General features: G+C 45.6%; 1 protein-coding gene across 1 annotated transcript in view; it reads right to left on the bottom strand.

Moving 5' to 3' along the window:
* Positions 1-17,588, bottom strand: part of LOC137564369 (polymeric immunoglobulin receptor-like) — a 45,975-nt gene that overhangs the window by 3,276 nt on the left and 25,111 nt on the right. The window contains exons 3-6 of the mRNA XM_068278154.1: positions 10,951-11,286; positions 5,626-5,949; positions 4,248-4,571; positions 372-410 (exon numbers count right to left, since the gene is read on the bottom strand). Coding sequence (XP_068134255.1) covers positions 376-410; positions 4,248-4,571; positions 5,626-5,949; positions 10,951-11,286 — 1,019 coding nt within the window. The 3' untranslated portion in view covers positions 372-375. The remainder of the gene's footprint in view (positions 1-371; positions 411-4,247; positions 4,572-5,625; positions 5,950-10,950; positions 11,287-17,588) is intronic.

Here is a 17,588-nt window from a genome sequence, read left to right as displayed (position 1 = left end):
TGCGCGCTCCCGCATGTGCACGTGAAAATAGTGGAAAAAAAACACCAAAGAAAAAATACACCTTTATTTCCAAATAATATATTGTCACCATACTTTGTACTAGGGACATAATTAAAATCTTGTGATAACCAGAACAAATAGGCAGATAAAATGTGTGGGTTTTATGCACAGTAGCAAAACTATAGGGGATGAAATTGGAGAAATAGTGTATTTTTTAATTTTTTCCTAGTTTTTCCCTTTAAAAGCCTTATGAAGTGTGCTATACAGCTGTGTATCGTGCAAATTGCCATTGTTTGTAAAATATGTATTTGTGCAGAGATACGGAAAGTCTTGGTCTGTTTAAATAATAGTAATAACAATATTAATAATACCTTATTAAACTTTTGTTTGGCTCCCTTTCCCAAATAAATCTGCAAAAACAAAATACACAACATTCAGTTATTACAACTACAAAAAACAGCATCTAGTAATGCAGAGATAATTTCCCTGACAGATAACAGGGCTACCTTGAGGAACAATAGACCCTGCCTAGAAGAACTTATCTTTGATTGCTCAAAAAGAGCTGTAGAAACTTTCCAGGGAGATATGAGGCAGAGATTTCTCAAAGCTGATCTCAAGCAAAGGAAAAATAAGTTTAATGATGATACTTTTATTTCCAACACCTTGGAATTCTTTCATGTTTCCGCTCTGTGACGTGCTGCTGTAAGTTCTAGGACGTAGACTCCAGGTCCCCAATGAAAAAGTGTTTCCACACGTGCAGCATCCTGTGCATGCGTGTTCCTTTGTAATAGTGAATGATTGCTGATAGTGATGTTCGTAATCAACAAATTACGATTTCGCTAAATTTCACGTAAATTTTCAAAATTACGCTTATACGTAATTACCATTTGCAAATTCAATTGATTTCGTGTAGTCATTTGTAATTTCGCATAAAATTTCGTGAAATCTCACGTAATTTCGTGCCAATTTTAGCAGTGAATAGCAAAACCCCCATACATGCTATTGACACCAAAATTACTACATATGATAAGGAGAATAATGGGTACACGTCAAAAAAATAATTTTGAAAAAAAGTCCTTATAGTTTTTTAGAAACTCGTTTTTAAAAATGCAAGCAAAAAATTGGTTTTTAACTATTTGCCTACTGCTCCACGCCAATTGGGGTGAGCAGTGCGGCATCCCCAGGACCGCTCCACGCCCATTGGCATGAACGGCTGTCTATGGGGCTAGCAGGAGATTGCGCGCAGGCTGCGCACGCGTCTCCTGCTCGGGGGGCGGAGCTCTACCCCGCCTTCAGTCTCTGAGCGGCGATTGGCGCTCAGGAGACTTAGACGCTGAATTGCTCTGTACAGCGCTGTGATCTGCAGCAGCGCTGTACTGGGACAGCCGTGTGACACGGCTGTCCCCCTGGGACACAAGGAAGTGATCCGCTGTGATAGGCTGAAGTCTATCACAGCCAATCACGTTGATTGGCTGGCGGGGGGAGGGAGGGAGGGTAATAAAGTTAATTTAAAAAAGCAGGATTTTATTAAAAAAATAAAATAAATAAATATTTATTTTTTTAAAAAAAAAACACTCGGGGGGCTCTGTTGGTGGGGAGAAAGGGGGGGGGGACCACTTGTGTGCTGAATTGTACGGCCCTGCAGCTTGGCCTTAAAGCTGCAGTGGCCTATTTAACTAAAAATGGCCTGGTCACTAGGGGGGTTAACACTGCGGTTCTCAAGTGGTTAAACTTATAAAAATGAGTTTAAAAAAAATGTTCTTTGCATTTTTAAAATCGAGTTTCTCAAAAACTACAAGGTCTTTTTGAAAAATTCTTTTTGTGACGTATACCCACTATTCTGCTTAACATACATAACAATGTTGGTAGCAATTACATGTATGGGGGCTTTGCTATTAACCTCTAAATTCGGCACAAAATTATGCGAAATTTCACGAAAAATGACATGAAAATGTATGCAAAATTTTAAAATACTACTACTACATATGACATTCATTATGATTTTTTCAGAAATTTCGTATTACGATTACGATGCATAATTGCGAATTTCGATGCGAAATTTTACATATGCGAAATTTCGGCACACCACTGATTGCTGCTATAGCATGATTGCTGCAATAGCAAAAATCATTTTATAAGGTTAGGAAAAAAAAAAAACAAGTTAAAGAAAAACGTTAAAAAAAATTAAAGTGACAGGTCTCAACCAAATGAAAACGTACAGATTGCCCAGCAAGCTCATGGTGAGCGAGAACTCCCAGGAGTGTGCAAGGGGCTAAAAAGGACCAAAAAGCCCTGTTATAAAAATGCTATATAAAACAGGTCCTTTGTAATAGAGAATGATTGCTGCTATAGCAGATATCATTCAATAAGGTTAGGCAAAAAAAAAAAGTTTACAAGTCAAAAAAAAAAAGTTTACAAGTTAAAAAAAGTGAAATGTGGTCCGGTGTTGGCCGAGGAGCAGAAATGCAGACATAAAATCAACACACGTTGATTCCGGTGATACCTTTAATGACTAACTGAACAAGGTTTATTGCAAGCTTTCAAAACGTTAAAGAAACACTGTAACAATAAAAACGTCCCCTGGGGGGCACTCACCTCGGGAGTGGGAAGCCTCTGAATCCTAATGAGGCTTCCCCGTCCTCCTCTGTCCCACGGGAGTCTCGATGCAGCCCTCCGAACAGCGGCCCGACAGCCTGTTCAATAGTTACCTTTCCAGGCTCAAGCGGGGGCGCTGCTGTTGCGGCTCTTGTGACGGAGATAGGCAGAAATAGCCAATCTCCGTCGGGTCCGCTCTACTGCCCAGGCGCAAGAGACTTGCAGGTGCAGGAGACTTGCGCCTGTGCAGTAGAGCGGCCCGACGGAGATCGGCTATTTCCGCCTATCTCTGTGGGAAGGAGCGGATACTGTGCCTGCGCTGGAGCCAAAAGGTAAATATTTACATTGCTGCCGCACCGGGAGGATTTTCGCTGCCACCGTGGGATCGTGGAGGACGGGGGAAGCCTCAATAGGATCCAGAGGCTTCCCCCACCCGAGGTGAGTACCACCCAGGGGAGTTTTTTTGTTACAGATTTTCTTTAAGATTCTTCTTCAGGCATTATACAGAACTGTATCAGAACTGTACAAAATAAAAAAAAAATAATAAAGTGACAGGTCTCAATAAAATAAAAAGATGCAGGTTGCCCAGCAAGCTCATGGAGAATGAGAACTCCCAGGAGTGGGGCTAAAAAGCAATCCCTCTTACTAAAAATGCTATATAAAACAGAATGTAGCCTTCTTAAAACAGAAGGTATTCGTGATTATTCAGATTGGAGGGAGTATATTATGTCTTCCACAATGCATCATTGCTGAATATGCAAACCCCTTTCAAGGACAGTAACTCTAATGGGACATGTTCCTGGACATGTCTCTTGTGCTTATGAGTACATGGAGTGTGGAGACTTCCAAGCTTGCTTCTGGAACTAGTGAGACTTATTCAACCAGCAGTACTGCAGAGAACAGTAACCCTACTTAAACTTTTGTGACTTGTAGTTATTTTACTGTGTCGGCGGTATTTGTGGTACGTTGTTTATTGGAATTCATGGCAACTAGTGTGGTGTGTGTTTTCTGGCCAGCAATCAAGGTTTAGTAGGTGTCCAATAAACACCCCAATTGTACGGGTCAGTTTTGAGGTTTCCCAAGCTGTGCCAGCAATCTCTTCCAGCCAGAGCCGAGACAAGGTCCTCTAGCACCCAAGGCTGGGACACCAAATTGCGCCCCTCCATCCCCCCCACCTCAGCTATCATACACTGATTGCTATTAGACTAAGAGCCCCCCCCCCCTTAATCTCTAGTTATCTGGCTTGCAGTCACTGCCACGTATCCCTTTTTTTTAATTTCTCACTTCTTCAAACACAGTAGGGGAATGATAGCTGAGTGAGTTGTGCGCCCCCTCCTACACTGCGCCCTGAGGCTGGAGCCTCTCTTGCCTCTGCCTCGACGTGACCCTGCTTCCAGCAAGAACCCAGCCATTCTATTGTCTGGGGCCTCCATGAGAGAGGTGCAAGAAATGTATATTGGGTATATTATATGGAGGTGTGAGGAACCGGGGGATAAAATCTAATTTGTTGTGCAGCCCTTCTATAGAAATATGTATCACTGAACACTGTATTAGAAATACCTGTAAAACCTGGAAATTCATTGGTTGTCTAATCAGCCAATCATGTTGCAGACCCAGGAATCTGTGCTGATAGCAAGAAATGAATCACGCACCTTCCTGCACCTCCATATTGATATCTTTCGTCTTGTCATTGAAGAGTCCTGGTGTCTCCACCCGGCAGCAGTAGTCTCCTTCGTCCTTCTTGGTGACGCTGCGGATGGTGAGTGACACGTCGCCATCCTGCACTCTCCCCTTCATTTCATATCGTTCAGACTCCACCCAGTTCACCGCGTCACCGTCTGTCTTGGCGATGGCATCTCTGCACTTAAAGGCGGGGCAGTGGCCTCTTCCCCAGCACATTTTAGATGTCCCCTCAGTGGCGTTGTATGAGCAGGGCAGCTTCACCGTCTCCCCCACCCAGACTTTCAAATGATCCGCTGTGGATATTGAGAGGAAAGTTATGTTAGTGAAAAACAAACTCTGATCCTAAAAAATGTGAAACTTTAATGGACAGGGGTGCAGGGGCGGAGTAGTGCTTTTCTGCACAGGAAGATTTGGGCGCAGCCGGCGCCACCATAGACTGTAATAGGAATTACATCTATAGCGGCGCTCAGCGAGTAACATCGGCGCCATCAGAAGACGGAGCTGAAGTTACTTTTAAAACACAATAATTCTGCCTCCAGCAATCGCTGGAAGCCGAATTATATCATTCCTCCACTATCCATGGCGGCCTGGAGGGGGAATAGTAATTAACATGGCCGGGGCTTGGGCAGAAGCAGGATCAGCCATATAGAGGCTGTATCCTGCGCCCAAGTCTTCCTGCGCTGATTTCAAATGTATGCTGCAGGGGGGGGAAAGGGGTAGATAGTGGCCCATCCTACAGAACTGACCCAGCTAAATGGGAAAGTGATTGACCGCTGCACGCCCGGGATCCTCAGGATATAGACACTGCTGTCTCTATGACGGCAGAGTCATGTGAGCCGATCAGGAGCCGCTTTCATTAGCTCCTGACCGTGCCTATCAATGTAAGCCAATGGGAGCGGCTTACATTGATAGACACGGCCAGGAGCCAATGAGATCAGCTCCTGACCAGCTCACATGGCTCTGACGTCATATAGACTGAGCTGTGAGCTGCGGCGAGAAACGTCGGTTTGAGCGGCATAATCAGCGGGGAGCGACAGAAACGGCAGATGTGCGCTGCGGACGGTGATTGAAATCTAAGCCCTGCCAGCCAGGAGCCCACCAAAACGGGGCATAGATTTCACTCACCGTGGTCCTAAAGTAGTGCGGGGTGCAGGGGCGATTTAGGACGGCCACACTTCCTATGAGGATAGTGAGGGGTTAATGTGGCTACAATCGCAGAAACATGTCTAGGGGTCACCATGGTAGGTGGAGGGCCCCATTACGTTTTTGTAGGGAAAGCCCCATATTTTATTTCTCTAGTCTAATTTTAAATCTACAGATGACTTAAAACTCGAGCCGTTATCGTACTGTGCTCTATCTGTAGACGGATCTCTTTCTTGATGTCATTGAACATGCCCGACACTTTCACCCTGCAGCAGTACACTCCGCCATCGTCCTCGTTGGCATTGTTGATGGTCAGCGACACATGCCCCTTCTCTATGTTCTCCTTCAGCTGGTATTTGTCTGACTCCCTCCAGATCACGTCTTCTCCATCGGTAGAGAGGATCTCATTTCTGCAGACAACGATTCCGCAATGTCCTCGTCCCCAACACATGGGGAACGTGCCGTCATCCGTGGAGTATGAGCAGGGTAGAGTGAGCTTCGAGTGCAGCGACCCCCTGACCAGGTTTACTGCGGATGTGAAGAAAAAAGATCTACTACAGTCATAATGTAGAGATATTGCCTGTCCAACTAGGTGTTTTATGTAGACAGATACATATGAATGTCTTAAAGTGTACCCGAGATGACATGTGACATGATGAGATGGACATGTGGATATACAGTGGAAATCATACAGACACTTATGCTGTGCTCCTTTTCTTTTTCCCCTGCCTGAAAGAGGTAATATTCAGCTATGTAACTGACAGTTTTACCTCCAGTCAAGACACAGTCAGCTCACTGATAACAAATTAAAGCTATAAAACACTTTCCTAGGCTGATAACTGGGCTTCTGACTGCCAAGGAAAATATAAAAAGGTCTACAGTTCATGTATTTTTGCTCTGGGAATCTTGAGACACTGTAATTGAGCAGATTCTATAAAACATTAAGGGCTTGATTCACAAAACGGTGCTAACTGTTAGCACGGCTGGCAGCACGGCTTTTAGCGCGATTTTGCACGCAAAAATTTTAACAGGAATTTTTCACGTGTTAACGCTCACGTGATAACGCAAATTTATTGCACGAACACGACCGTTAACGCACAAAAAATTTGTGTTAATGGCCGAACGCGCATTTTTGCATGCAATAACTGTTATCACGTGAAATTTTGTGCAAAGCACTTTTCACAGCATGCTAACAGTTAGCACCGTTTTGTAAATCAAGCCCTAAGTCTGCTTTGTAAATGTTTATACATAAAATAAAACCATGAGATCTGTAAAAAGGCATTTTTAATAGTAGGAGGACAGATCCAATTGTTTATCTCATATGTTTAATTTCACCTCGGGTTCACTTTAATTCCAATAAATATCACCCAGGTGGCTCCTCGAACGTGTGTAAGAAGTTCATAGCTCCCCTCCTAGCACGTCCCCAAGCGCCTCTTGGTGAGGAGAAAGAGATTACTGGAGTCTGAAACAGACTGGTGTGACGGCCATTAGCTATTATTGCTGTCACTACAGGCTGTACCTATGCTTGTTGTCATTGTATAGGACATAGGGAAGACTCCAAGGGCTGAGGTCCTCACACATTTTTGGCACAGTTCAAACTAATTGGTGAGGCTGAATCAGGAAAGGTTTTGTTTACCAAGAAGAACACATTTCTCCATCCATCCTGAACACTGATATGGCTATTGGCTATGGCTCTCGAGAACTGGAGTTGGACAGCCCTGGTGTAGGCGTTGAAAGTAAACCTACAGTGACAATAAACTTATGAGATAATAATTTGTATGTGTAGTACAACTAAAGCCCCGTCTACACGGAGCGATGTGACTTATCAATCGAGCCGCTGATGCGGCTCGATTGATAAGATCCGACAGGTTGGATCTCGCCACCGCCGATTCCCTGTTCGTTCCCCATGAGGGGACAATGGCAGGGAATCGAGCGGAAGATAAGCGGCGCCACACAGGGACGAGGGGGGATCGAATACGAGGCATGCGCGGGCGAGCAGGGAACGCGGCGGGTACGCGCGGGGATGCGGAAGAGGCGATCCGGCGGCTAATCGAGCCGCCGGATCGCTGCGTGTAGACGGGGCTTTAGAAATAGAACATCAGTCGTAGAGATATGAGTCTCATGTTGCTTTCCAGTACAGGAAGAGTTAAGAAACTTCAGTTGTTATCTATGCAAAAGAGCTTCTCTGAACTCTTTGATCCCCTAGGCCAAATACAGTCCTTTGACAGATTGCATAAGATGGAAGCATGATGTCCAAGAAGATGTAAGAAAAATAGAAATTGGAAACTAGAAAACGTAATGGCGGGTGTCAACAGTATAAAGTGGAGATGTCTCTGTGACCAAGAGAGCCATGTAGTGCTGCTGTGGTGGTGGAATAACAGTGTATTCAGTCAGTGGCGTAACTAAGGAGCTGTGGGCCCCGATGCAAGTTTTACAATGGGGCCCCAAGCACTCTATACATAACAATTGATACGGCGCACCAAAACCTGCCAATGGCAACTACAGTGTCAGAGGAGCAAGTAGGGGATGGGGAACAGTTTGTTGATGATTACCACTATTCAAATTCTCTATAGAAGTGATTATTATGAGCACAGGACCAATAGAGAGCTAATACTGTAGTTGAGGGAGGGACCTTCGGGGCCCCTCTGGCTCTAGGGCCCTGATGCAGTCGCAACCTCTGCAGCCCCTATTGCTACACCCCTGTACGCAGTACTTTGATCTTGTCAAGCTCCTGGTAAACTTTCAATGCTCAAAGTTTATTTGGACTTCCAACTTTTCCCGCCCACAACCCAGAAATGGAAAGCCAGGTTCATTGGCCACTGACCAAACTAGATTGTGTAACTGTGGAAGGGACGTGATGGGGTCCTCTGAGGACAGATGTGACTGGTTCTGTGTACGCCGTATGGCATTGTCTAAGACGTTGGCTCTATACAAATATGGGGAAAATAATAAAACGGTATATTGACTAAATAAGACTGTTTTAGGGATTGCCTGAGCCACCAGCTTGTTGTTTTGACCTTTGTTTGTCCTTGAATGGACATTCTTTATTGGCAGCACGGTGGTGGTTATCACTGCTGTCTTCCATTGTTAGAGTCCCAGGTTCTAATTCCAGCTAGGGTAATATCTGTATGGAGTTTGTATGTCCTCTCAATGTTTGTATGGACTTCTTCCAGGCACTCTAGGCGGTAGGTATAAACTTACCTCCTCACAGGGAAAAAAACTAAAGAGATCCACAAAACAACTCTCATAGAATGCAGTGCATTTTGATATTTGCCTGATGAAGCGGGAACCTGGTCCCGAGAAACGCCTTACATTCTATGAGAGGTGGGGATTTTGGGGGGGAATAATAAAGCTAATTATTTATCTTACGCTTGAGTGTTTTCCTGAAAGGAGGTAAATTCATACCTACCTCCTCTTTTTTTTTAACTATTTTTAACTATTTTATTTCATTTAAGCAACTCTGAAACTTAAAGGGATACTTAAAGAGAACCCGAGGTGGGTTTGAAGAATATTATCTGCATACAGAGGCTGGATCTGCCTATACAGCCCAGCCTCTGTTGCTATCCCAAACCCCCCTAAGGTCCCCCTGCACTCTGCAAACCCTCATAAATCACAGCCACGCTGCTGACAAACAGCTTGTCAAAGCTGGCTGTGTTTATCTCTATAGTGTCAGTCTGCTGTGCTGCTCTCCCCGCCTCCTGCAGAACTCCTGTCCCCGCCTGCCTCCCTTCCCTCCCTGCTGATTGGAGGGAAGGGACAGGGGCTGGGACTGGAGCTATGCAGGAGGCGGGGGAGCAGCTGAGACTGACACTACAGATGTAAACACAGCCTCACAGCACGGCTGTGATTTATGAGGGATTGCAGAGTGCAGGGGGACCTTAGTGGGGTTTGGGATAGCAACAGAGGCTGGGCTGTATAGGCAGATCCAGCCTCTGTATGCAGATAACATTCTTTAAACCCACCTCGGGTTCTCTTTAAGCCTGGGGAAAAACAGTTTTACTTACCTGGGGCTTCTACTGGCCTCCTGCAGTCGACCTGTGCCCGCGCCGGTACTAAATGAGCCTCCAGTCCCCTTCCGCAGCTTAGTTTAGTTTTCATCGACTGGCTCTGCCATCGTCCACTGTGCCTGTGTAGCCCTGGTCACGCGAGCCCTCGTTCGCGCTCCCATTGCCGGGAGTGTCCTGCGCAGGCCTGAGCACGAGAAAATCTCTACTGCACCTGTGCTGGGCGCTCCCGACCATGGGAGTGAGAATGTGGAGGCACGCGGCCAGGGCTGCGCAGGCGCAGTGGCCGACAGCTGAGCCAGTCGCTGAAAACTAAACTAAGCTACGGCAGGGGACCAAAAGCTCGTTTAGTACCAGCTTGGGCACACTGCGACTGCAGGGGACCGGTAGAAGTCTCAGGTAAGTAAAACTGTTTTTTCCCCAGACGTAAGTTTCACTTTAAACATCAGGTTTTTTTACTATCTCAAGAGGATTTTTTTCCCTGGATTTTGTCCTATCCTACAAAGAGTTATTTTTTAATCCGAGTGGACCAATACCAATATTTCACTGTATACTACCCTAAACCTAACACCCTAACCCTGCATTCTGGATTCCAGCCCCAATCCTCTCCCCCCCCCCCCGTCGGTGCCTAACTATAATCCCAAACAAACCCCCCCCCCCCTGTCCCATTTAATGCCTGACCTTGGTTTCTGCAATGTAGTAGCCTATTGACTACTAGCCACATCAGGTCAGGTGCCCAGGTGACCGCTTGGGCGCCCAAAAACTTAAATTTATCACAGGAATCAATCAGATGCCTGATGATGACAGCACCTAAAAGGACCTGATCCACTTATAACTATTGTCTTATGATTGTTTTTGATGGCATTGTCAATAATGAAGGGTTATTCCTTTACATATATGCAGTGGTGTTTTCTATAGCCTTATCTCTTCCTTGAAATCTCTTTTGCATGATTGTGGCTTTTTAGCCTACAGTTTCTACTGGGGTAGACCAACTCTTCTCTTCTATATAATACAAGGCAGATGCTTTTTAAAGTTCTAGAGCAATAAAAAAATGTACATACTTACCTCAGTAGCGGTAAGCCTCTGGATGTTCCAGACGCTTCCCGAATCCTCCTGAAGTCCATCGTTCCAGAGTAAGGTCACTCTATACCTATCTGACTTGCACAAATCAAATAAGTTTCTTCTGCCTGTGCTCCAAGCCTTGGACAAGTGCATCTGGACTGCCCAGTAAGACAGAGCCATCTGTGCATGGAGGGAAAATGCCGTTCATGACCAGCTTCCTTCTACTAGCGATGTGCAGAACTTACTTGCACATGCCCAGTCCGAATGCTCTTGGAGCACAGCCAGACGATGAAGAGGAATCCTGAGCTGGAACGAACAGTGGACTCAATGAGGATCTTAGAAGACTCTGAACTGTACAGAGACCCTCAGCCACTGAGGTAGTTATCTAACTTTTATTTTTTGTATTCAGTTCAGTTGTGCTTTAATTCCATAAAAAGTAGTACAGTAAATTAAACAATAATACCATCTTCCACTTCCAGCTTCACATCCGTCTTTATGTCATTGAATATCCCCGGGACTCTCACGCGACAGCAGTATGTTCCTTCGTCTCCCTTGAAGATACCATTGATTGTTAGGGACACATCTCCAGTCGATAGATTTCCTCTCAGTTGATATCTTTCTGAATGGCTCCAGGTCACTTTGTCTCCATCGGATTTAAGGATCTCATCACGACATCCAGAGAGACCACAGTTGCCCCGTCCCCAGCACATACTCTTCTTGCCATCCTTAGCGGAGTATTTGCAGGGTAAGGTTAGTACATTTTCCACCGCTCCTCGTACAAGGTTGTTCGGCAGAAGAGCTGTCAATAAAGCAGAACGAAAGTAATCCAGTGACAACAGACTATTTCTGGCATTGAGATCGCTCATTCACCAACACTTTCCTATTAGCTATGCAGTCAATCAGGGCAGACTTACATCAAATAGCCAATCACCAAGATTGGTACATCTTTCCATTGTAAGATTCTGAGTATTACCGTATATACTCGAGTATAAGACAACCCGAGTATAAGCCGACCCCCAAACTTTTACCTTTCAATATCAGAATAAATGATTGCCTCGAGTATTAGCCGAGGGTAGGAAATTGAGTGACCTTACGGTGCAGAACAGAGCATTGTGTGGAGGAGTCGGCTGACTTGGAGGGGGTAGAAGGAACATATTCACATGGTACACAATCAGAGGTGATGAGGAGGCAAAGGAAGTGTGTGCCACGTTTGGACCAGGCTGCCCCCCTGGACTGCTGCTCTGAATGACTGGCTGTGTTTTGCCCTGGATTTGGCCCCTGACAGAGTAATGAACAAGCACATACCCTGAACATCTGCCCCTGAGAGTTGGTGCAGTCACCAGCACCCTGAACTGTCACCCTACAGACATGACACTTTCAGCAGACTGGAAGGGTGATGTCAGCTTGTCAAACTAAGCCTCCCCCCGCATGTGCACCAACCAGGGCCGGGCCGAGGCATAGGCTGGAGAGGCTCCAGCCTCAGGGCGCAGTGTAGGAGGGGGCACACAATTCATTCAGCTGTCATTCCTAATTGTGTTTGAAGCAGAAAGAAATAAGAAAAGGGGATACATAGCAGTGACTGCAAGCCAGGTAACTAGATATTAAGGTGTTGGGGAGGTTGTGGGCCCTGTGGCACCTCTTAGTCTAATAGCAATCAGTGTGTGATGGCTGGGGTGGCAGGGATGGAGGGGCGCACTTTGGTGTCTCAGCCTTGGGTGCTGGAGGACCTTGTCCCGCCTCTGGCACCAACACACTGCAAAATGAAAATAGGAGCTGAATTATAGCACGATGGTGCATTTTCAAAATAGCCGGGTCAGTGCCGTGTCCCTCCTCCCCTCCATGTAATGAGAGCGGCTTAGATTGCGCTGGCTGGTGGGTGTGCAAATTCCTGTCCACCAGAGCGGAATGTCGGGCATACCTCTTTGCTTTTTTTAGCCCCCTCCCGTCCGGCAAAGCATCCGAACGTCCCCCGGTAAATGGAGAGCGGAGTTACATTTGTTTCCCTGGTTCCTGGTCCATGCTGTACGTCTACAACTTCAAAGTCTCTTTGCTATGACACCAGCAGTGGCGCACGCTAGATGGCGTCATAGCAAAAAGACTGTGAAGTTGCAGACGAACAGCGTGGACTGGGAGCCAGTGAAACAAATGTAACACTGCGCTACATTTACCGGGGACGCTCGGACACTTTGCCGGACGGGAGGGGGCTGAAAAAAAAAAGCAAAGAGGTATGCCCGACATTCCGCTCTGGCGGACGGGGATTTGCATACCCACCAGCCAGCGCAATCGAAGCCGCTCTCAGCACATGGAGGGGAGGAGGGACACGGCTCATTTGAAAATGCACCATCGCGCTATAATTCAGCTCCTATTTTCATGTTGCGGTCAGTAGATGCACTCTTAGGGGGTCATGACTCAAGTATAAGCCGAGACCCCCACTTTTGGACCACTTTTTAGGTCTCAAAATCTCGGCTTATACTTGAGTATATACGGTAGGTCATCTACAGTGGGTTGCAAAAGTATTCAGCCCACTTGAAGTTTTCCCCATTTTGTCATATTACTGCCACAAACATGAATCAATTTTATTGGAATTCCACATGAAAGACCAACACAAAGTGGTGTACACATGAGAAGTGGAACGAAAATCATACATGATTCCAAACATTTTTTACAAATAAATAACTGCAAAGTGGTGTGTGCATAATTATTCGGCCCCCTTTTGATCTGAGTGCAGTCAGTTGCCTATAGACATTGCTTGATGAGTGCTAATGACTAAATAGAGTGCACCTGTGTGTAATCTAATGTCAGTACAAATACAGCTGCTCTGTGAGGGCCTCAGAGGTTGTCTAAGAGAATAATGGGAGCAACAACACCGTAAAGTCCAAAAAACACACAAGACAGGTCAGGGATCAAGTTATTGAGAAATTTAAAGCATGCTTAGGCTACAAAAAGATTTCCAAAGCCTTGAACATCCCACAGAGCACTGTTCAAGCGATCATTCAGAAATGGAAGGAGTATGGCACAACAGTAAACCTACCAAGACAAGGCCATCCACCTAAACTCACAGGCCGAACAAGGAGAGCGCTGATCAGAAATGCAGTCAAGAGGCCCATGGTGACTCTGGATGAGCTGCAGAGATCTACAGCTCAGGTGGGAGACTCTGTCCATAGGACAAATATTAGTCATGCACTGCACAAAGTTGGCCTTTATGGAAGAGTGGCAAGAAGAAAGGTATTGTTAACAGAAAGCATAAGAAGTCCCATTTGCAGTTTGACACAAGCCATGTGGGGGACACATCAACCATGTGGAAAAAGGTGCTCTGGTCAGATGAGACCAAAATGAAACTTTTTGGCCAAAATGCAAAACGCTATGTGTGGCGGAAAACTAACACTGCACATCACTCTGAACACACCATCCCCACTGTCAAATATGGTGGTGGCACTATCACGCTTGGGGGGTGCATCTCTTCAGCAGGGACAGGGAAGCTGGTCAGAGTTGATAGGAATTAGGAAGATGGATGGAGCCAAATACAGGGCAAACTTGGAAGAAAACCTCTTGGAGACTGCAAAAGACTTGAGACTGGGGCGGAGGTTCACCTTCCAGCAGGACAAGGACCCTAAACATAAAGCCAGTGCAACAATGGAATGGTTTAAAACAAAACATATCTATGTGTTAGAATGGCCAAGTCCAGATCTAAATCCAATCGAGAATTTGTGGCAAGATCTGAAAACTGCTGTTCACAAACGCTGTCCATCTAATCTGACTGAGCTGGAGCTGTTTTGCAAAGAAGAATGGGCAAGGATTTAAGTCTCTAGATGTGCAAAGCTGGTAGAGGCATACCCTAAAAGACTGGCAGCTGTAATTGCAGCAAAAGGTGGTTCTACAAAGTATTGACTCAGGGGGGCCCGAATAATTACGCACACACCACTTTGCAGTTATTTATTTGTAAAAAATGTTTGGCATTATGTATGATTTTCGTTCCACTTCTCACGTGTACACCACTTTGTATTGGTCTTTCACGTGGAATTCCAATAAAATTGATGCATGTTTGTGGTAGTAATATGACAAAATGTGGAAAACTTCAAGGGGGCCGAATACTTTTGCAACCCACTGTATATATATAAAATCGGATGTGTGTATGTATGTATGTATGTATGTGTGCTGCATTCACTTGAAAATGCCTTGACTGATTTCAACTAAACTTGGTATACAGATCCCTAACTACCTGGGATGATATGTTCTGGGGGTCTCACGCCACCCTGCACACCAGATTTCACTCATTTACGTCAATGGAAAAAAATGTAAAAGACTGCAATTCTCACAGTAATAAAGCCAGAGTCCCCAAACTTGGCACAATTGCTCACTTGGTGACCGGGGTTAAAAATTCTGAGAAAGTGGGCGGAGCATACAACAGCCAATCATTATTTATGCCAACAGTCATTCATTTTACAAGGCAAAATGTAAACTGTAATCATTCATACACTATTAATGGAAGGGTTCTCAAACTTGGCAAACTTGCTCACTGGGTGACTGGGATTAAAATTCAAGAAAGTGAGTGGAACCTACAACAGCCAATCAAAATTCACCTATTGGTTTTGAAGGGGAATATTTAAATTGCTGCCATTCTTAGGCTCCCTGCACACTGCAAATCCGATTTGCAATTCTGATTTGCAATTCCGATTTTCCCTGAATGCTATCAAAATAAGAATAAAAATGCAGAAAAAACACAGCAAAAAACGTAGCAAATCTGGTCTTCTAAAGCAGGTCTTCAATTTAGTTAGATATATTCTTAGTGACACTGTGGCATTAACACAATCTACTGGTGTAACGATTGGTGTCAGCGAGAACCGACTTCTCTGATTATTGGTGATCTGCAGTATCACCAACAATACAGATGCTATACCTGATTATGTGTGATCTGCAGAATCATCAATAATACTAGTATAGCCAGACACAGGACAACCAAAGTAAGGATACGTGTTTGGTGCAACAGTAATGCTAGAGATACTCGCTTTCCCAGAGGAGCTGGGAGAGAGGAATATCTTTGAATAACACAGGAGTGCCAACTCCAGCAAGCTGGAGATGCAGACAATAGAGAGATAGTTCACCCGAGGAGCGGGTTAGTATATTTCAAACAAGTGTATTGGTCACCCGAGGAGCGGGTGATTCAGACTGTAGTGTAGCCACTATCACCTGAGGAGCAGGTAGAGAGGATATTACTGTAGTGACTATTCACCTGAGGAGCAGGTGATTCAGACTGTACTGCAGCTACTGACCACCTGAGGAGCAGGTGATTCAGACTGTACTGCAGCTACTGACCACCTGAGGAGCAGGTGATTCAGACTGTACTGCAGCTACTGACCACCTGAGGAGCAGGTGATTCAGACTGTACTGCAGCTACTGACCACCTGAGGAGCAGGTGATTCAGATAGTACTGCAGCTAGTAATCACCTGAGAAGCAGGCGATACTAAACAGAGAATCCCTCACCAATGACTAGGCTCACTGGTGAGGACAGGAGAGTCAGACAAGCAGATTTGGCAACGAGCAGACAGGTACGGTACAGAGACAGAAAGCTAAATCAGAGTAGTGTTTCAGGCAGAGTCGGCAACTTTATCAGATAGGCAAAGGTACAGAATCAGTAAGCAGAAGAGTAGTCAAGCTAGCAGAAGGTCATAACAAATAATACAATTCAATTAGTACTTTAAACTATCAACAGAATCTGGCTAAGTGTGGATCCCCAGCTCCTGCTGGTTCTAGCACACTTTGGGATCTGACTAGGTCTGAGTGCTAACACGTAGCATTTGCAACAGCAGACGCGGAGCAACTGACCGACATGTCCTATATATACTGCAAGCGCTCCACAGCGCCGCCCCAGTCACTCAGCCAATCCGGAGCATAGCTGGAGTCAGCTGACTGGCTGATCAGCTGACTCCCCTTCCACTTGCATAAAGGTTCTGTCGCCTGGCATGCGCACGCGCGTAGCCCTTAGTCTATGAGCAATTGAAGGACCAGGCAAAGCACCAGCATATAACTGCGCGGCAGGGACCGCCGGCTGAGACGCGGAGATAGCCGCCATGCCGCTTGCTGTTGCGGCAGTATCTCCGCTATCCATTACAACTGGTAAGTAAAACACAGAAGCAGTGTGTGAAACCCTTACCACTTCTACAGGAATTAAGAGGTTAAGTTACGCCACATGCTGCTAATCAAAACACATCTGATTGATTGATCATCAGCAAGTGTGACAACCTCTATAAAAGCTAGTGTTTGTAGTTTACTGGTCTGTAGCACTCAGGCTTGTGTGTGTTACCACAATGCCAAAGAGTAAAGACATCAACAACAATCCCCCCAAAATAATTGTTGTTGCCCTTCAATCTGGGAGAGGCTATATGGCCATTTCCAGACAATTTGTTGTCTATCATTCTACACTGACAAACATTATTCACAAAAGTAAATCATTCAGGACAGTTGCCAATCTGCCCAGGAGTGAACATCACAGAAAATTTACTTCATGGTAGAGGTGGCCCGAATAGTTCGCGGGCAAGCACTATTCGGCAAAGATTGTGTATTCGCGCTCGTCGCGAGCACATGCCGCTATCTGACACTCCCCCATACATCATCATTGGGCTAAACTTTGACCCCTTACATCAAAGTCAGCAGGCACATGGCAGCCAATCAGCCTGCACTCCCTCACAGACCCACCCACCCCGTATAAAAAATGCTGCAGCGCCCGCCATGTTCTAGTTTGTCTTCAGCTGGAATAGTGAGAGGAAGGGACAGGACTTGCTGGAAATAAGGAAAGCGTTAGCCAGGCTTGTTTATTTTGATCCTCGCTGGCTGATTGCTGTTTAATCACCCCAAACAGCCCTTCTGAGGGCTACTTCATCCTTCTGCTTTTTTTTGGTGTGTGACACTCCACAGCCCACAGGCGCCCACCATTGTGCCCAGTGCCCACTACAAGCACAATAGTGCTCCAGGGCCTCTGTTATTAACACTAAATTGTGTTTGAACTGTTGCAGCATATTCTCAGTGTTTGTCTGATAATCCACAGACAGAGCACACTGGCTTTGACCCACAATTGTGCCTACTTCTACTGACATTATTTAATT

This window comes from Hyperolius riggenbachi, chromosome 3 (assembly GCF_040937935.1).
Source record: "Hyperolius riggenbachi isolate aHypRig1 chromosome 3, aHypRig1.pri, whole genome shotgun sequence".
Taxonomy (NCBI): domain Eukaryota; kingdom Metazoa; phylum Chordata; class Amphibia; order Anura; family Hyperoliidae; genus Hyperolius; species Hyperolius riggenbachi.
This window is presented reverse-complemented; position numbering and strand designations above follow the sequence as displayed.